General features: G+C 32.2%; 1 protein-coding gene across 1 annotated transcript; it reads left to right on the forward strand.

The window, feature by feature from the left end:
• The first annotated feature begins 3,663 nt into the window (after nt 1-3,663).
• LOC132934277 (uncharacterized) lies at nt 3,664-10,513 on the forward strand. The gene is made up of 3 exons (XM_061000599.1): nt 3,664-9,946; nt 10,005-10,201; nt 10,307-10,513. The coding sequence occupies exons 1-3, from the start codon at nt 9,806-9,808 to the stop codon at nt 10,353-10,355; spliced, it is 387 nt and encodes a 128-aa protein (XP_060856582.1). The 5' UTR covers nt 3,664-9,805; the 3' UTR covers nt 10,356-10,513.
• The last annotated feature ends 10,800 nt before the right edge of the window (nt 10,514-21,313 follow it).

Raw genomic sequence — 21,313 nt, forward strand, 5'->3', positions numbered from 1 at the left:
ACTCGCGTCGGTCATCAAGTTAAACTCCCCGTTTTTCCAATCCGGATAGACTAGTAATGGCGGGTTCATTAAAGCTTTTTTAAGTTCCTCAAAGCTATGTTCACAGTTATCGGTCCAGTTAAATGGTACGTCTTTTTTAAGTAAGTAAGTTAGTGGTTTCGCCGTTTTTGCAAAGTTGTCGACAAAACGTCTGTAATAATTAAGAAGTCCTAGAAATGATTTAATATCTTTTGCGTTTTTCGGTTTTGGGTATTCCCGAATGCATTTTAATTTACTAGGATCCGGTGATACCCCGTTTTCGTTAATAACATGTCCCAAATATGTGACCTCTTTCCGTAAGAAAGAGCACTTTTGGGGTTGTAATTTTAGTTTATGTACGCGTAACCTATTGAATAACTGTTCTAGTTTTTTCTGATGGTCATTTAAACTGGAACTATATCATCTAAATATGCGGTGCACATTTCCTCAAGACCCATAAGAACAGATTTCATAGCGCGTGTAAATGTTGCTGGGGCTGAACTCAGCCCAAATGGCATACGTAAATATTCGTAATGACCGGATTTTGTAGAAAAGGCGGTTTTGTGGGTATCGGCTGGATTCACATGTAACTGATGATATCCATTTGCTAAATCTAGGGTAGTAAAGTATTTGGATGACCCTAGGGATTCTAGTATTTCAAGTATATTTGGAAGTCCATAGGCTTCATTTTCCGTTACTTCATTAAGTTTACGGAAATCTACGCAAACTCGTAATTTCGGTTTCCCTGTCGCGTCTAAATTTTTCTTTTTGACTACTACGAGTGGAAAGTTAAAAGGTGATTTGGAATCGCGTATAATATTATTTCGTTTCATTTCTTTAATTTGTTTTTCAATCTCTTCCTGGTAAGCCCAAGGTAAACGATATGGTCGTATATTAATTGGTTTAGTGCAACGCGGTGTATTAATTTCGTGTGTCACAACGTCGGTGGCACTCAAATAGTCCCCCGGTAAATAAAATAAGTCCGCGTAACAACAACATAATTCTAGAATGCGTTCGCGCTCTTCGTGATTTAAATTGTCCGTGTTAATTTCGTTTGTTAATATGGTTATGCGATTGTTAATTTTCGTGTCTACAAAAGAAGCTGTTAAAGCTGTTTCAAGGTATGGTTCCCACTCGATATGTTGAGTGGTTAACTCGTCAATGACAAAAGGTTCCTCGGAAATATTTATTATGCTGCTTATAATTGTATTGCTATTAACAGGGCTAATACTGTTAGCGATAATGACGTTTTCGTTCACGTCTTGTTTTTTTATAGTTATATTTTTACACGTGATGTGTTCGTCATTTTTGATTAATAATACACAGTTACTGCGAGGCGGTAATATAATTTCTTTCGAACAGGTTTGTTCGGGTATGGTCAATAAGTTTTGGCTATAGTCCATAAAGACCTTGTTTTGTTTCAAGAAGTTACGTCCTATAATACCTGATTCTGTTATTGGAAAGTCGCCAAAAACGACGTCGAATTTTATGAGAACGTCTACTGCGTTAATTTGCATCGTCGTCACTATAGTTCCTATTGTAAATATAGGTATTTCGTTTATACCTTTAATTGTGCGTTTTTCGTGTTCATTTACGACTACCTGCCCGTTGAGTGCAGAAATCTTAATAAGATTCATTTCTGCCCCGGAGTCAATTAATAATTTAATGTTATGCGGTTCGAAATTGTGAGACCCACATATTATGTGTTCCTCTTGAAAGTCCGTTACCACTCGTTCGTGATTCTGATTAATTTCGGCTACGGTACGGCTGGTGCTAGGACCTTCACCGTCCTTACTACTTGTTTTTTTACTTTCGTTATACATGCGCTTCCTACAATCTTTAATGTTGTGGTTAGTTTTTTTACAGTACGCGCAAAATCGAACTTGACCCTGATATTCGCGTTTGACCATACTAGTTTTGTCATCGCGGTTATTTATGGGATTTCTAAAAAATGTGTTGGACGAAGTACCGGTGTTACTGCGGCATTCATTTGCGTAATGTCCTAATTTACTACATTTATTGCATTTAATGTTTTTTTTATGGTTTGCATTGTTTTTTACATAATTTTTATCTGTGTTAAAACGACGGTTAATGTGTTGGAGGTCTTGTTCCTCCTCAATCGCGATAGTAATTGCTTTTTCGAGAGAATCTACGTCACGCGCCCTTAAAAATGACCTGATTGCTGGTTTTGCTCCGTTAACGAACGCAGTAAGTGCTCCTGTTTTATGGGATGCGGCTACCGCGGCGGCTGAGGCTGGCTCTAGTCCTAATGTTAACGCTCCTACCAATTCGTGATAGCATTTTTCGGTTCGTCCGGCGAAGCTACGTACGTCTTCGTCGGTACGTTGCCTAATGTTACTAAGTTGGGACTGTAAATAATTAATTGAATGTGGTGCCCCAAAAACGTTACGAAGGTGGTTTTTAAGCTCTGTCCAGTCTGTGAAGTTGCGGTAACGTGTAGCCTGATATGCGTCTCCCTTTAATTTAGCTAAAATATTTTGGAATACTACCGGTTTAATATTGTCATGGATATTGTCCATTACATAGTTACATTCGGTTATATATGAGGACAAATCTGCCTCAGTTCCCCCGTTAAAATTAGGTATGCCGCGCAAGGCGGTGTCTATTCCTAATGTTACACTCATTATGGAAGTATGTAAGGTTCGCGGGTTATATTTAACTACTTCCCAACACCTATTTGGACTCTCAGACATATACTAAATAATCTGCTTAAATAACAACTTACAATGTAGAATTCATTGCGATTTTTGTCTGGTCTTGTCTGCTCTGCGTGCTGGCGGCTCTGCTGGCTCGTCGTTGATGCTCCGCTTGGCTATGTTGAGTGTAGTTGGTGGCTTGGCTCGGTCGTTCCTTCCTTCCTAGGTTTCAGCAACGTAGTTGAACTCGAGGTCCGCTGATGTACTCGATTCTGGGTTGGATACCAAAATTCTTCCTTCAGGTGACCCCACACCTGACACCAAAAGACGTGTAGTGATCCCTCACTGCTCGCTTATATTTTGAGTTCGTCGACGTTGATGGTTAATGTAGGAGAGAAGGTTGGAGAGAGACAAGTTGTATAAGTTATTTATAGTACTTTATTGTTAAGACAAAAAAATAATAATTAAACATTTATAAAGAAATTAGATAAATTTGAGGACAGAGCGAAAAACATCTGCCCGAGAAGTTAGTGACTGCGTAGTGCAGACTCTGTACTAAATCCTAATTTGCTATAGACTCTATCTTATATTTATATAAAATCTATATGTATAAAAAAATGTACACGGTAGAGCCCAGGAGGTGGATATCTGAAAGGGAACCGGAGCTGGACGTTGTTATTGCAAAACAACCCGAATGTACGATTGGCACTCTTCTTTATTGGCACTTAAATTATTATAGGTTTGTTTTGCAGATATTTGATGTCGAAGTTTTAATAACGTCGTAAAACTCTAGGTACGTACATGTACGCGATTCTTGGAATCGAATAGTTGAAAGTTAATCTCCTTGTTGTTGTTGTCCTACCGCGGAAAGGTACTTAATATATTCGTAGAAACGCAGGTTTACTACACTTGCAACAACAACCAGGCGTTATACGAGGTTTAATTTATAGTGAAGTGACAAATAGTTGAATAATAAAAATAATAGTAAACTGTCGTCGGTTTACTACAATGCTCTCGCCTGCGAAAATTCGTAACATATAAATAACTATATTTTCTACATATATCTATTTTGTTCTTCTCTTAATAAAACTAATTTCACGTTTAACTCTTTTATATAAGAAAAATTTGGGTTGGAGTTTGTTCTACTTAAATAAATAGTGAATTTCAGGTTTCTAATTTTTTTTTTTTTGATATCTTTATATTAATATTTTTCTTTGATTTTATTTTCATCAATCATCTTTGTTAAGGTTACAATCGGTTCTTCATAATATTGAATTTGTTCGCAACAATAATCATATGAATGCCAAAAATTCATTATCTGTAATTTTTACCTAAATACATTAGTATAAAATATAAAATATTATATAAATCTAATAATTATAGCGATTATTTATAAAACAACACTGAATATACGTATAGGTACATAATACACGCACCTGCTGTTCTACTTCTAGAATTCTGCTTTTAACTACGTTTATTTCTGAGTTCATGATTCTGAAAATTACATAGAATTTCAAAACTAACTGTTAATTGATACGTTTTTTTAAATCTAAACCACTTTTCCTAACATTTTTATTGCATTAGTTTTATTTGAACGATTATCAAACTTATCCAGAATTGATGATATAAAACATTTATTATCCTTCAACAGATTTTATTACAATATCATTCGATATATTTTTATAATATAAAATAATAAATAATAACAAAATGATTTATTTGTAAAAACAAATTTTATTTCTTGAAAAACTGAATATTATCAATATTTGTCTAATTGTTCATATAACTCACTAAGACCCTTCTGTATATTACTTTCACAAAGAAACGCTGTATAACTCGAATTTTTATAATCATTTATCATTATTTGTTTTTCTTCTTCTAATTTTGCTCTTGTCGTTTTCAATCTCGCTTTCAGAATCTTTATATTTATATCTCTCAAGTTTTTTCTGAAAGTGACTTTGATTGCATCCATGCCGAGGTTGTTTTCGTTACGTTGTTGTAATATGGAGTTGATTTTTTCCCAGATAAGTGACGACTCCATTTTTTTTTTTTTTTTTTTAGACATTATCTAATTTACTATATAACTCATTTAGCCCTTTTTGAATATTTTTCCCACATAAATAACTTATATAGATTAAATGTTTATATTCGTCTATTAAATTCTGTTTTTCTGCGATCAGTCTTTTTCTGGTTTCTTTCAGCACCGCTTTTTGTATTTTTATTTTAATATTTTTAATATTACAATGGAACATTTTTTCATCGATATCTTGAGCATGATAATTTTCTTTCTGCTGTTTCAATATTTGCCTGATTTGTTCGTGAATTAGTGATTTGGCTTCCATTTTTTTTTCTTTTTTTTTTTTAAAAAATTCTGGAAAAATTATATAGAATTTGTAAACTATCTACTAGATAAAAAAAAATAATGCATATTAATGACAATAATTTATTTCCAACATATTCCTACTTTTTTATGTTTTTTAACTCTTTTATATTAAAAATTTGTATGTATTAATCATAATTTATTAATACTTAAGAACTACAGTTTTCCTTAGGGATATAATTTTTGGTTATCTCTGTTTTTACAACATATTTCCAAGTTAAGACTACTCTTTCAGCTAATTTCCCTACGACTCCACCTCTGCTTCTTAATTTGTTGACCACTAGACCAATTCCAGTGGCTACTAAATGTTCGATAGTGATAGGTAGTTTTGAAAGTTTGTATAGACATTCATATATTTGATCGTTGTCACCGGCCTCAACAGCTCTCACGATTTTTCTAGCGTAGTGGTTAATCACTCTGACTGACCTATATATATTATATAAATGTTTCTTTATTGAGGTTAGTTCATATATAAATGCTTATATTATTTTATGTAAGCACAATATAATATAAGCATTTATATCAAAATAAAAATTAACCATGGTGGCAGTCCATGTATAAACAATAGTTGTCAATGATTATATTTAGTTTGCAGAAATTAACGAATAATTTAATAATAACGTTAAAGAAAAACAATAAAATATTATAAACCAAAAAGAAAGATTTACATTAAATAGCTATATGCATAAATAAAAACTTTAAATATAATTACTAATTATTCATATAAAATTTAAAAAAAAAAATTTAACCTGATCTAAACCTTTCACGTTTAGATTTGGCTGTCGTAATAAAATCTTACCTTTTACCGAAACAATGCTGTAGTGATCCATCACTAACGCTTATATTTTTGAGTTGTGACGACGTTGCTGTATGTGGTAGGATTTGTATTGACAGAGGTTCAAGTCACAGGTTTCAACAATAAGTTATAATAGTTTATTTAATAAGATAAAGTAATTTGTTACAATAAATGTTATAAAAATTTGTGGACAGCACGTTAAGTTACTGCCCGAGAACTAGTTAAAGCTACATAAGATTACTGGGAATGTACTTAGTCTGGCGGCGATGTAGAGTGCGCGGACTCTACGACCAGGTAAGTACTACATGTAGGGCTATGGGACTAATTCTAATTCTGCTATGGATGGAGACTCGTATATATACCAAGTCTCCCTTAACGATTAGGTACACTGTATCGACTTAGGAGGTGGATCGGAAGAGCTCCGGCGAAGGAGTAACGAGTACCGACGCAGGTGTGAATGTTGTTGCCAAATCCTTGAGTTGGATAGGTACCGGATTATTTGTGATTCTCAGAATCTGGAGACTTGCAACAACAACCAGGCGTTATACGAGGTTTAATTTATAGTGAAGTGACAAATAGTTGAATAATAAAAATAATAGTAAACTGTCGTCGGTTTACTACAATGCTCTCGCCTGCGAAAATTCGTAACATATAAATAACTATATTTTCTACATATATCTATTTTGTTCTTCTCTTAATAAAACTAATTTCACGTTTAACTCTTTTATATAAGAAAAATTTGGGTTGGAGTTTGTTCTACTTAAATAAATAGTGAATTTCAGGTTTCTAATTTTTTTTTTTTTGATATCTTTATATTAATATTTTTCTTTGATTTTATTTTCATCAATCATCTTTGTTAAGGTTACAATCGGTTCTTCATAATATTGAATTTGTTCGCAACAATAATCATATGAATGCCAAAAATTCATTATCTGTAATTTTTACCTAAATACATTAGTATAAAATATAAAATATTATATAAATCTAATAATTATAGCGATTATTTATAAAACAACACTGAATATACGTATAGGTACATAATACACGCACCTGCTGTTCTACTTCTAGAATTCTGCTTTTAACTACGTTTATTTCTGAGTTCATGATTCTGAAAATTACATAGAATTTCAAAACTAACTGTTAATTGATACGTTTTTTTAAATCTAAACCACTTTTCCTAACATTTTTATTGCATTAGTTTTATTTGAACGATTATCAAACTTATCCAGAATTGATGATATAAAACATTTATTATCCTTCAACAGATTTTATTACAATATCATTCGATATATTTTTATAATATAAAATAATAAATAATAACAAAATGATTTATTTGTAAAAACAAATTTTATTTCTTGAAAAACTGAATATTATCAATATTTGTCTAATTGTTCATATAACTCACTAAGACCCTTCTGTATATTACTTTCACAAAGAAACGCTGTATAACTCGAATTTTTATAATCATTTATCATTATTTGTTTTTCTTCTTCTAATTTTGCTCTTGTCGTTTTCAATCTCGCTTTCAGAATCTTTATATTTATATCTCTCAAGTTTTTTCTGAAAGTGACTTTGATTGCATCCATGCCGAGGTTGTTTTCGTTACGTTGTTGTAATATGGAGTTGATTTTTTCCCAGATAAGTGACGACTCCATTTTTTTTTTTTTTTTTTTAGACATTATCTAATTTACTATATAACTCATTTAGCCCTTTTTGAATATTTTTCTCACATAAATAACTTATATAGATTAAATGTTTATATTCGTCTATTAAATTCTGTTTTTCTGCGATCAGTCTTTTTCTGGTTTCTTTCAGCACCGCTTTTTGTATTTTTATTTTAATATTTTTAATATTACAATGGAACATTTTTTCATCGATATCTTGAGCATGATAATTTTCTTTCTGCTGTTTCAATATTTGCCTGATTTGTTCGTGAATTAGTGATTTGGCTTCCATTTTTTTTTCATTTTTTTTTTTAAAAAATTCTGGAAAAATTATATAGAATTTGTAAACTATCTACTAGATAAAAAAAAATAATGCATATTAATGACAATAATTTATTTCCAACATATTCCTACTTTTTTATGTTTTTTAACTCTTTTATATTAAAAATTTGTATGTATTAATCATAATTTATTAATACTTAAGTTTTTTCTGAAAGTGACTTTGATTGCATCCATGCCGAGGTTGTTTTCGTTACGTTGTTGTAATATGGAGTTGATTTTTTCCCAGATAAGTGACGACTCCATTTTTTTTTTTTTTTTTTTAGACATTATCTAATTTACTATATAACTCATTTAGCCCTTTTTGAATATTTTTCTCACATAAATAACTTATATAGATTAAATGTTTATATTCGTCTATTAAATTCTGTTTTTCTGCGATCAGTCTTTTTCTGGTTTCTTTCAGCACCGCTTTTTGTATTTTTATTTTAATATTTTTAATATTACAATGGAACATTTTTTCATCGATATCTTGAGCATGATAATTTTCTTTCTGCTGTTTCAATATTTGCCTGATTTGTTCGTGAATTAGTGATTTGGCTTCCATTTTTTTTGCATTTTTTTTTTTAAAAAATTCTGGAAAAATTATATAGAATTTGTAAACTATCTACTAGATAAAAAAAAATAATGCATATTAATGACAATAATTTATTTCCAACATATTCCTACTTTTTTATGTTTTTTAACTCTTTTATATTAAAAATTTGTATGTATTAATCATAATTTATTAATACTTAAGTTTTTTCTGAAAGTGACTTTGATTGCATCCATGCCGAGGTTGTTTTCGTTACGTTGTTGTAATATGGAGTTGATTTTTTCCCAGATAAGTGACGACTCCATTTTTTTTTTTTTTTTTTTTTTTTTCTATTCTAGAAAAATTGAATAGAAATAAAATAATGTACAGTAATAATAATAATTTATTATTTTATTTTATATTTAACTCTTTTATATAAGAAAAAACTGTGTTAATCATAATTTACTAACATGTTTAACACTTAAAAGCTATGGTTCTCCTTGGAAAAATAATAATATCTCTGTTTTTACAACATATTTCCAATTAAGGACTACTCTTTCAGCTAATTTCCCTACGACTCCGCCTCTACTTCTTAATTTGTTGACCACTAGACCAATTCCAGTGGCTTCTAAAAGTTCTATAGTCATCGGTAGTTTCGAAAGTTTGTATACGCATTCATATAATTGTTCGTTGTTACAGGCCTCATCAGCTCTTACGATTTTTCTGGCGTAGTGATTAATCACTCTGACTGAATGAATGTATACATTCTAATTTATTTTAAATCCTGTTTGTAATAATTTAAATTCATGTAATGTAATTTGCTGTTGTATATGAACATGTTTCAGCACCCATCTAAGGTAAGGTTATTGTAGAAATTTATTCAAGGAGGGTATTGACTATGGTAAAAGGTGAATGTCATAAACATTTGGCTGAGATAGGTTATGTTAGCGTCAATTTAAATGCATGTAATGCGATTTTGCTGTTGTACCTGTATGTTCATGTTTTAGCAGTTTTCTATAATGTAAGGTTATGGCACCAGGCCATTGCTATGGCCATTTGTATACTTAATTATTGAAGTAGTGGTAAAAATCTGTGTATAAAAGACAGAGGGAATTCTCTAATATTCACCAGTCTTCAAGATTTCATCCCAGGACAAGAAGCTCAGTTCAACAGAAATACTACCAAAATAAAATGTCGTAGCAAATTACCATAGCAAATTGGAGGCCGGTCGTAACACCACTCAACGCTATGGTTATAATTCTTGAAATAATATTAAATGACTGATTATAACATAGTTTTTTTAAAAAAAAAAAAAATAAATATTTAGTAACTAAAGTATATTGGAAGTGCGTCGTAACATTACTCAACGCTTTGGGTATAATTCTTGGGACATAGAAAAAATATATAATGAAAAAAAAACAGTAAAAATAATATACTATGTTTTATGTTTCACAGAATGAACATTTTAGCAAATCAATTGATATGAGACCGTCCTTTTTAAAAACAAAACCTGGAACAAAACGTTCTGCAGAAAAAACAAGTGTTAAAAAACCTATGAAAAAGAAGCAGAATAAAATGGTAATAAAAATAATATTTTTTCCTAATGATAGCATAAATAATTTAATTTTTTTTATAGAATGCATCATACAGAGATAATATCGGCGAACGCTTGAGATCAGAAGATTTTGATGTTGAAGTATTTAATTCGCTAACATTCAGACAAGGAGATGGCGTTGTGACAATAAAGACGCCTTTTGAAGAAAAAGGAAAGGATCTTTGGGTGCTAAGTCATTATAAGGTTACTAACATCGAGAATGTACCAGTAAAGGACAGGTAAATACATTGGTTTAAATTTAAAAAACTATTGCTGAATCTGTTTTTTTTTTACTGATTTTATTTACTTCTTTTGTTTTTAAATAAAATAATTTGTTGTAATAGATGGAAGTTCAGTGAAGCTACTGTTAGATTGTACACGACCGACGAATAAAAAGATCAAACACTTAATACTGGTCTTAATGAGACAATGCAAATTATATTTGATAAATTACTAACCGATCCAAAGCGTCAAACTATTAAAAGCAAGACGGTTGTTTGATTATTATACGGAAAAATGAGTTTCATTTAATAAAACAAAATATTATTATACATGTATGTTTTTATTTGTTCAATACTCAAAGGTCTTGGAAAATATAAACCTATAAACTATATAGTATGCCTGAGAAAAAAATTTCTAATTGAAACATTGCTATCAATTCTGTACTATCAAAATTTAATCTACTTATTTACTGAAAACATGTGATAAGAATAAAACATAAAGTTTGAAACTAAAACGCATTAAAACTATTCTTTATGATTAAAGGCGACATGTAATTTAAAAAAAAAGCAAGTTTATTATTGAATAAAAAAGTTTTTATTTTTTAAATAAATAATTATTAAACATATTTATATATTTTATATTATTAGATCTTGTAAAATCATATCGGACAATGTGTTAAAATGAAATTGTAATATTTCATATAAAAATGATGTGTCATCGTTCTGTAAATGATTATAATAATTAAAATCATAGTTTTGAATATATTGGTTGGTAAATTCGTTCCTTTGGCAAGTGGACGGCAGACCACGGACATCATTTTTAATTAGGTCATATGCAGTGTTGAATTATGGATTGCCAAATAATCCATAATTCAAGTTCAGAAGTTAAATATTGTTTTTCTATGTCTAAATATGAGTATTCTTTATCAACAATTTCTGCAATATAATTTATATCATCCGACTTGATATCAACAACACTTTTTGGTATAAGAAGTAATAATTTATAAACAGTTAAATTTTTTTTACTTAAATATCTATCTTTTAGATCATCGAGTACATGATCATACAGTACATTATAAACAGAAATTCTAAAGTATTCTTCAATAGAAACAGATAAAGTATTTGGTCTATGTATTTGATGCTTAGTAATGCGTGGTAACTTAAGTTCCACATCTAATTTTTCCATCAGTTTTTTACTTTCTTCAAATATTGTTTTGAAATGTATATCACTGTTTGACCGCCTATTTACCATAACGTTTATAATATCCTTAAAGCAATCTTCAGCAAAATTTAAATCATTTTGAATACCTTGAAGTAGTTTACTTGCAGGTGCTGTTAAGTAAAGTAAATCTGATAGTGTAAACAATGATATTATAAATTCACATGTAGTTAATGAATTTAAAAGAGAGTAAGCTTTCACTGACGAATCATTATCTTGCCACTCGGTTATAAGGTTCAGAGATTTAATAATATATTGTAGAGAATTCTTAAATATTAAAATGCTATCATGTCTTTCAGTCCATCTGGTTTCACATAGACTCATTAAATGTTTTTCTTTACCAAATACTTTTTTTAGAACAAAATTCCTTTTTGCTGACATATTAAAAAATTTTACAGTTTCTTTAATAATACCAACAGAGTTTTTAATTGACATGACACTAGATGATTTAGAAATTGATAAATTTAAACAATGATTAGAACATGGGCTATAGACTGCGTTTGGAGTTGCGTTAGATTGAATATATTTAACAGCGCCACGAACAGTGGAAGTCATTACCGAGCAAGTAATGTAGCATCAGTAGAAATTCCAACACAGTGTTCTAAGTTTAAATTTAAATTTTTTAGAATATTAATAACTGTTTTTCCAAGAATATCACCAGTGAGTTTAGGTTCAATAAGAGTGTTTTCATCATTTTCTGTAGATTCTTCATTGTCATTGATCTGTTCCTCTTGGTTTGATTTTTGGTTATTATAAAAGTATGTGTGGCAGTTTATGAACGAAACAAAGTCTTCTTTTATTTTTCCACCAAAAATATATCTTAAAACTAGTGTCATTTGAGATGAATGTGACACATCTGTGGTTTCATCAAATATGATACTATAAAACTTATTAGATTTAATATCTGTTAATATTTTATAAATAATTTCTTCTTTACAGCATTCTATTATTTCTTCTTGAATTGTATTACTTATATAAGTAGCTTTAGCATGAGTTGTCTTGAGATGATTTTCTAATACCTTATCGCCAGATTTTATTCGAAATCTTAAAAGTTCTCTAAAGTTTCCTTCATTAATAACAGATGTGTTTGAACTAGCCATAGTCAATAAATCACCATCATCTCTATGTCCTCTTAGGGGAATGTTTTGTCTTGCCAAAAAAATAATAGTTTCAATAATTGGTCGAATTTTTTCTCTATTTTCAAGTATTTGGCGTTTTCTCTCACTATCAATCATATTAATAACTTCTTTTTCAGGCTGCTCATACCGGGACAAAAATTCTTCAGCTTGTAAAACTGCATTTTTATGATATAAATTATTTTGGTGAGATTCTAAATCTCCATCTTTTCCCAATAGTTTAGCAAATGTATTTAATGATACAGTGACTAATTTTTTTAAAGGTACAGTATTTCTCAACCCTCCTTTATTATTAACAAGAAAAAGTACACAAAATTTACAGAATAACCCAGATTTAATTGATGAATATGCTAACCAAGGAAATTTTGTAAAGTGAGATTGATTTAAGAATCGTTTGCCTTCTTTGCCTTTTTTAACATGTGTTGAAAACGGATAAATAAAATCAGATTCAGGCAAATAATTTTTTTTAATTAAACGATATTTTGTATTTTGATTTATTGACATTGAGTTTGTATAATATCCAATATCGTCAATAAAAGTTGAAGGTTCTAAAATATTATTTTCTATAGTGCAATCAGTATTCTGTTCATTTTCAGATAGTTGAGAAGTAGATGGAATCGGAATATTTATGTTTTCTATTTTAGTAATTGGTTCTGTCGGTTCTGATAAAATATGTTTTTTGTTAAAAAATTTAGAAATATTTACTTGTTTTCTTTTTGCAGTTGTAGTTTGATCTCCATCAGAATTGCTCATTGTGATAGTGATGTTTTTTCGATTATCGGAAACACTCAAACACGTCGTTACCGATCGAAAATCGGACTAAAACTAAACAGTAAACACTAAACGAACTTCTTAAATTCAATCTATCTAATAATACTAATCGTAATCGTTATCTGCACTTCTGCAGACTGTCGTTTGAAAATTCTGGCTATTTTTCTACCATTTGCTCGATTCTCGTAATAAAGGAAGATAACCAATTCTTTATAAATAATACATATATATTATATATATATAATTATTACTAATAAGTAATATTATTAAACTGGGCTCCACGTGGAGCCATATATATTTTCATAATAATATTACACATCATGTCAGACGTCAGTCGTCGAACGAAAAACAAATTATTATTATATCAATAATCAATATATCATAATATTTGGCTTCGCAAAATAGTTAGCTTAGTCCCAAGGGGGGGGGGGGGGCTACTGCCCTCTTAGCCACCCCCTTAAACCCGCCCCTGGTTTCATTTCTTTAATTTGTTTTTCGATTTCTTCTTGGTATGCCCAAGGTAAACGATACGGGCGTATGTTAATTGGTTTTGTGCAACGCGGTGTGTTTATTGTGTGAGTTACGATTTCCGTGGCGCTAAGATAGTCACCTGGTAAATAAAACAGGTCCGCGTAATTACAACAGAGTTCTAAAATGTTTTCCCGTTCTTCTTTATTCAAATCGTCGATTTTAATTTCGCGTTTGATCTGTGTTATACGATCGGTTTGTTTGTCATCTATAAAAGATGCTGTTAATACGGTTTCATTATATGGCTCCCACTCGATATGTTGTGTGGTAAGCTCGTCTATCACGAAGGGTTCTTCTGAAATATTTATTATATTACTAATAATGTTATTTTTGTTAACCGGACTGATACTGTTCGCGATTATTACGTTTTCGTTCACGTCTTGTTTTTTTATAGTTATATTCTCGTGACCTATGTTTTCGTCGTTTTTTATGAGAAGTACGCAATTGCTACGCGGTGGTAATATAATTTTTTTAAAACCAGTTTCTTCTGGTATTGTTAATAGATTTTGGCTATAGTCCATGATAACCTTGTTTTGTTTTAAGAAGTTACGACCGATGATGCCCGACTCGTTTATTGGAAAATCGCCAAAAACGACGTCGAATTTGATGAGCACATCGACGTTGTTAATTTGCATAGTGGTTACCATAGTGCTTACGGTAAATATCGGAATTTCGTTAATGCCTTTTATCGTACGTTTTTCGAATTCGTCTATGACAACTTGTCCTTCTAGCGCGGTTATTTTAATGAGATTCATCTCCGCGCCGGAGTCGATTAATAATTTAATATTAGGTTGGAAATTATTTGATCCACACATTATGTGTTCCTCTTCGAAATTGGCTACAACTCTTACATGATTTTGGTTGATTTCGTTTACGGTACGGCTAGTGCTAGGACTTTCGGTTTCCTTACTAGTGGTTTTTTTACTTTCATTGTAAATGCGTTTCCTACAATCCTTTATATTGTGATTTGTTTTCTTACAGTACGCGCAGAACCTGACCTGCCCTTGATACTCGTGTTTTACTATACTGGTTTTATCGTCGCGACTGTTAATGGGATTCCTAAAATTCGCGCTGTATGAAGTACCTGTATTACTACGGCACTCGTTTGCATAGTAGCCCATCTTACTGCATTTATTGCATTTAATATTCTTTTTATTCGCGTTATTTTTCCCGTAATTTTTGTTAGTGTTAAAACGGCGATTAATGTGTTGTAAATCCTGTTCTTCTTCGGTTGCTATAGAAACGGCTTTTTCGAAAGAGGATACGTCGCGTGCTTTTAATAATGCTCTGATTTCGGGTCGCGTCCCGTTAACAAATGCGGTAAGCGCTCCCGTTTTATAAGATGCAGCTACTGCTGTGGCTGATGCTGGCTCTAGTCCTACAGTTAGTGCTCCTACTAATTCATGAAAACATTTTTCCGTACGCCCGCCGAAGCTACGTATGTCTTCGTCGGAACGTTGTTTAATATTGCTCATTTGCGATTGTAAATAACTAATGGAATGCGTTGTTCCAAAAACAGCTCGAAGGTGGGCTTTAAGTTCGGCGCAGTGTGCAAAATTTCGGTATCGGGCAGACTGGAAAGCGGTCCCCTTTAATTTAGCTACTATATTGTTAAAAACTACCGTTTTAAGATTTTCGTGAATATTGTTCATTACATAGTCACATTCGATTATGTATGAGGCTAAATCTGCCTCAGTGCCCCCGCTAAAGTTAGGTATGCCGCGCAAGGCGGAGTCAATTCCTAATGTTACGCTCATAATTGTCGTGTGTAAAGTTTGCGGGTTATATCTAACTACTGACCAACACCTATTTGGACTCTCAGACATATACTATATAATTGCTTAAATAACAACTTACAGTGCGAAATTCATTGCTCTTTTGTCCGGTCCTAAATGGTTGCGTGCTGACGGTTCTGCTGACTCGTCGCTGATGCTCTGCTTGGCTAGTTGAGTGAAGGTGAAATGTTGAATGTAGTTGAACTGTTGATTGCAGTATAAATGTTGAATGTAGTTGATGGTGTAGTGATCCCTCACTGCTCGCTTATATTTTTGAGTTCGTTGACGTTGATGTTTAATGTAGGAGAGAAGGTTGTAGAGAGACAAGTTGCACAAGTTAGTTATAAGTAATTTATTTAAAAAGTAATTAATTTCATATATAAATTTGAGGACAGAGCGAAAAGCATCTGCCCGAGACTCAGCGTGTGCGTAGTGCAGACTCTGGACTAAATCTAATCTTACTATAGATTCTATCTTATATTTATATAAAATCTATACGGATACAAATGTACACGGTAGAGTCCAGGAGGTGGATATTTGAAAGGAACCGGGCTGGACGTTGTTATTGCAAAAACAACCCGAGCGAATGATTGGTACTTATTGGTGCCACGTTATTTAAGTTTTGCAGATATTTATAATCCGTTTACTTAATCCTCAAATTGCGCTGTCACTCACGGATTATTTTCATAGGTTGTTTTCGTATTTTCGTGGAAATGCAAAATGTTTTTTAATCGCGCTGTCAACTCTAGGTACGTACATTGTACATGGTTCCGGGAATCGTTGATGTAGTTAACCTTCTTGTTGTTGTTGTCCTATGGTTGACGTAGTTAACCTTCTCGTTGTTGTTGTCCTATCGTGGGAATGTACTTAGAATATTAGTAATACCGTCGGTTTACTACATTCCTCCCCTCGAAGATGGAAGTCCCTGACTTCCGCTAGTTCAAGAATGTCCGAAGTGTTGGGTAGCCGGTAGGGCTGTTTCTTGGTGCGAGTGGAAACTCGACCATGTCGATTCCTCTTGACGACATCATTTGGTTTGCGTTTAGTTCTTCTGTCTCTTCCTGTGACTGTGCTACTTCCGTGTGATTTGTTACTGTTTTTGCTTTAACCATATTTATTATTAATATGATTACTGTCATAAAAATACTACTTGTTATTACATATAATATATAATCGTTGCGTTCTTGCGCGTCCTTTAACTCGTCAATTTTGTTGTCGACTTTCCGTTGTTTTTCTAATTGTTTGTTTGACCCTGACACTTTATGTAGGTCCTCCATGTTATTTGTTTTAACATGGTAATCTTTCATTAAGTTGTTGTTGTCGGTGAACGGCATATCCTTTATGTGTTCTAAAACTGATTTCGGGTTGAAATCCATATATTCAGATTTGTAATCGACTTTCCCTGGTATGAGTACGTCTCTAGCGGCGTACGCTTTACAAGTTTCGTTTAAACTTAAGATACCTACACCTCTTAGTGTATGGCTGGTGGATTCTTTATCTTCGTCGCAGGTAATGAATACTATGTCATAGTTGGTGACGTAGATCCACTCGTTTTTGAATCGTTTTTTGTGAAAGATGGATGTACCCATTTGTACGTGCATGATTTCGCAGCTTGTTGGAACTTTTATAGGATCTTGGAGTAATTGTACTTCGCACGCTGGTCTACTAGTACGTGGATGTAATGGATTACCTTCAGGACACAAAAGGAAGTCTCTAGCGTGTTTACAATGTGTGTAATAAAATTCGTCATAAAGAGCATAGTGTTCTTTCGTCTTACTTATAGCTAGATACTTATTACTAGGTTTTATATAATAACAATCGTTTTCGGTGCACACTGGCACAGGTATTAAATTATACAAAATAAAATCATTTTGATAGATTAGAGGTAAAGTAAGTATAAACACTAAGTTGTCATTTGCATAGTATATAGTAATGTCTGAGAGCTTTACTAATTCGTAAATATTTTGTATGTCTAAATCAGTAGGTAAATCGGTGCCCCCAGGTAATGGCACTTTAATGTCTTTAATGTTTTCTAAAAGTTCGCGTGGAGATATTAAACTGGTATGAATTATTCCTATTTATGCTTGTTGTATTATTTCGAGTAATGTATTGGTTTCTAACATATGTTTTGTTATTAACAAATTTACAATTACGAAGTGTTTTAACAAGTAATTTTTTGTTTGTTGTTCCCTAGATATATTAATAGATTCGTTACATACAAAAGTTGTATTATAGTTTTCGTATTCGTCAAACTTGGTTTGTAATTTAACTATTTTTATTTGTTCTTTAACGAATTTTGTTTGTGTCGCGTCGTGTGTTTGTCCTATATTAAAAGTAAATCTTTTTATACATTCCAGATTACATATTCCGTATATTAATCTGGCTGCCTTTGCTATTGTTCCTAACGTTGTACTTCTTTTGGAAAGTTTATGTTCTATGGATTCTATCACTAGTTCCCTTCTTTTACGTAGTTCCCTTACTATAGTATTAGCTGTGTACACTAAGTTTTTACAATTGTTATCGACATTGTGTGCGATGGTTATACATAGTGTTTCAGTTTGGTTCATAATATCGTCAATATAAACAAACCGTTCCTTATACTTAGCAAGATTAATATATGCAGTTAGGTCCCATTGAGACGTAATAAGTTTCAAAGGTCCCCGGTTCTCGTAGTATAGGCCAGAGTGTCGTGTTAGTTGTTCGTCGGTGTATCGAAAAGTTCCCGACGTGAATGGTATTATCAGAAGCATAAGTCTGAAAATCGTTTCAGCTTATTAGTTAAATATAGTTTTATAGTAAATAACCTATTCCTATGTATACAAGATAAATAATAATAATAATAATCTTGTCCCCATTAATAATAAAAAAAAATACGAATAATCAACCCGATTAATATATATATAATAACAATAATAATATTAATAATAATTATAATGTAATAATAACCCGTCTCCAAAATAAAATGAATATAATTGTATGACTTAATGTATCCTACAATTTGTTTTTTTTAATTTAGCCGGTAACCGCGTTTTCGATTATACCACGGTAATGAAATTTTAATTTGTTGAATAAACAACGTGTCCATATTACGTCAGTTCTAGGGTCGTGGGCTTCCGGAAAACCGTGATCGCCGTCGCAGACGAGCGCATGTGCTTCCTAAAGCTTTAAAGCCCGCCCTTTTTTTCCGAAAATTCCCAAATGTAGGGAGCATATTAATTTTTTTGTGTCCGTATCTATTAGTTGTAGGTCGAACTCTCCGTTGTTATTAGTGTCCCACCCACGCATGGTGAACATTCTACAATAGATATGTAGAGCCTCCAGTATTTTTACGTCCGTGGAGCCCTCCCACAGAATCAGAGCATCATATTTATGTAGAATGTTCTGTATGGCTGGACGTGTTAAATTTGGTCGCAACGTGTGATCGGAGTCATAGATTTGGGCGAGTATAGGGATTAGTTTTTTTGGCTTTCCTTTAAAAATGGTCACGAGGTGGCGTACCATAGCTTTCCATTCGCCAGTGGTTACCGGTTCGTGGGTTTTGAGTTTCAATGCTCGCCCTTCGAGTTTTGTAACTATGGGTTCGTGGCGACCACAGACAGCGCCAGATATTAAAATTAAATTTTCTTTTCCTAATTGAGCGAACTCAAAATCTACGATCGTGAATATTGGCGTTTCACTAAAAACAAACAATATATATATATTTAGTATCATATATATATATATGTATATGACTATATAAAATGAAGGGTGTATAAAATAGTACGTGCGTGTGCGAGTAATTTAGAAAGAAAAAATGGTTATTGCGGTTATAGAAAATCAAACTTGCAACGTTAATAGAATACGTGTTAATAGAGTCGTATATAGTCAAGTATATCCGTTGGGTCTTCTGTTGTCTCTAAAAATTCTCTTAAATATAAGCAAAGTGGTTTTCGTAGAGGTCTCAGCGTTTTTGTTAGGTCATGAGAAAAATGATTAATCGCACGCGTGAGTTCCAACAGCTCCACCGGCGTATAAGGTTGAAGTAAGTTCCTATTTGCTGTGTCTATATGTATTATCATGCATCGCGGAAGTTCGTCGGGATATAACACGGTGTGATCGTGTTGTTGTGATTTTAATGTTGTACGAAATGTAGTCATGAAATTTCGTCTTTTGTCTCTAAAATAATAAGAAAAGAATTTGGTAGGAAATGACATTATGAGTAAGTAGGCAAGTTGAAAATAAATGAAATCGTAATAAATTTTTTTTTTTTTTTTTATTATTCGCTGTCGTTATCGTCGTAATAACGTTTTACGTTATTTTTATGTATACTCGCGATTTCCTTTTTGAATTGTAATATTTTCGTTATCGTGTACTAATAGTACCTCAAAAGGTCCTTGCCAATTTAAGCTAAGCGCATTTTTCTTATTGTGCTCTCTAATGAGTACTTTATCTCCTACGTGTAAATTGACGACATTTAAAGTTCGGTCATAGTAAGTTTTATTAGATTCTTTTTTCTTGATTAGGTTATCCCTCGCTATTTTGTGTGCTTCCTGCATAAGGCATTTAAGGTCGAAAACATAATTATCGTAATTATATTGTGGTTCAGGTTCCTTATGAAATGCTGACGGAATTGTAGGTTTGTTTCCAAATACTAATTCGTATGGTGTAAAGTTTGTAGACGTATGCACTGTCGTGTTATAACAAAAAGTTGCGTAACATAGAAGTTTATCCCAATTACTGTCCTTGTCCACAAAACTACGTAGGTACGCTTTCAATGTTTTATGGGAACGCTCTAAAAAACCGTTTCCTTGTGGGTGCCATGCAGTCGTCTGAATCTTTTTAACGTCTAACAGTTTACACATGCTTTTAAAAATGTCGGATAAAAAATTGGTTCCGCAATTGGTTAAAATGGATTTTGGAATTCCGTAGGTACATACGAAACATTCGACAAAAGCTTGTGCCACGGTTGGAGCGTCAGTTGAAGAGAGTGCGATAGCGAGTATATAACGAGATAACTCGTCCTGTAGTGTTAGTATATACATGTTTTCCATTAGAGTTTTAGGTAGTGGCCCGACAATATCAAGACAAATCCATTCGAAAGGTTTGACTACTGTACTGGTAATCATCATAGGTTGTTTTGTCTTAACATGTGATTTATTTTTCTGACATAGTTCGCAGTTTTTAATATAACGTTTAACGTCTTTTTTAATATTCGCCAGTCGTGATTAAGTTTTAATCGTTTCAATGTGCGCGATATACCGGAGTGTCCGCCCAGAGGTGAATTGTGGTGCTCATAAATAATTTGTTGTTTTTCTTCGTCGGTAAAACGTTCACCTGTATATATTTTTATCACGATTTCGGTCGATCGAAACACGTACCGAAACATTGTTCGAATTCTCAAGTAGTTTGTTAATGAGGTAGGTCCGTCTATTTTGACCGTGGAAAAAGATTTAATTCGATTTGTCATACAATAGTCGCGTATATTTTGTAACGCTAGATAAATGGTTTCCGCCTTGAGCGATGTTGTATGTGTTTTGGTGATGCCATATAACACTATTAATTTCGGTCCATCGGCGTGCGTATAGAACTGGTTATCGTCCGAAAATTGAATTTTACTAAGGTCAATGTTTTTTATGATTTCGCGCACTAACGGTTGTGTAATTATTTTGTCTTCGGAAATCGTGACGATAATATTTTCGCTTTCCGTAACCTTGCTAATGTC

Source organism: Metopolophium dirhodum, chromosome 1 (assembly GCF_019925205.1).
Source record: "Metopolophium dirhodum isolate CAU chromosome 1, ASM1992520v1, whole genome shotgun sequence".
Taxonomy (NCBI): domain Eukaryota; kingdom Metazoa; phylum Arthropoda; class Insecta; order Hemiptera; family Aphididae; genus Metopolophium; species Metopolophium dirhodum.

What these genes read in the sequence shown, in the direction of transcription:
- LOC132934277 (XM_061000599.1), top strand. Translation starts at nt 9,806, where the DNA reads ATGTTTTATGTTTCACAGAATGAACATTTTAGCAAATCAATTGATATG. An exon ending in AAAAGAAGCAGAATAAAATG is followed by an intron (nt 9,947 to 10,004) that starts GTAATAAAAATA and finishes TTTTTTTTATAG; the next exon opens with AATGCATCATACAGAGATAA. An exon ending in AATGTACCAGTAAAGGACAG is followed by an intron (nt 10,202 to 10,306) that starts GTAAATACATTG and finishes TTGTTGTAATAG; the next exon opens with ATGGAAGTTCAGTGAAGCTA.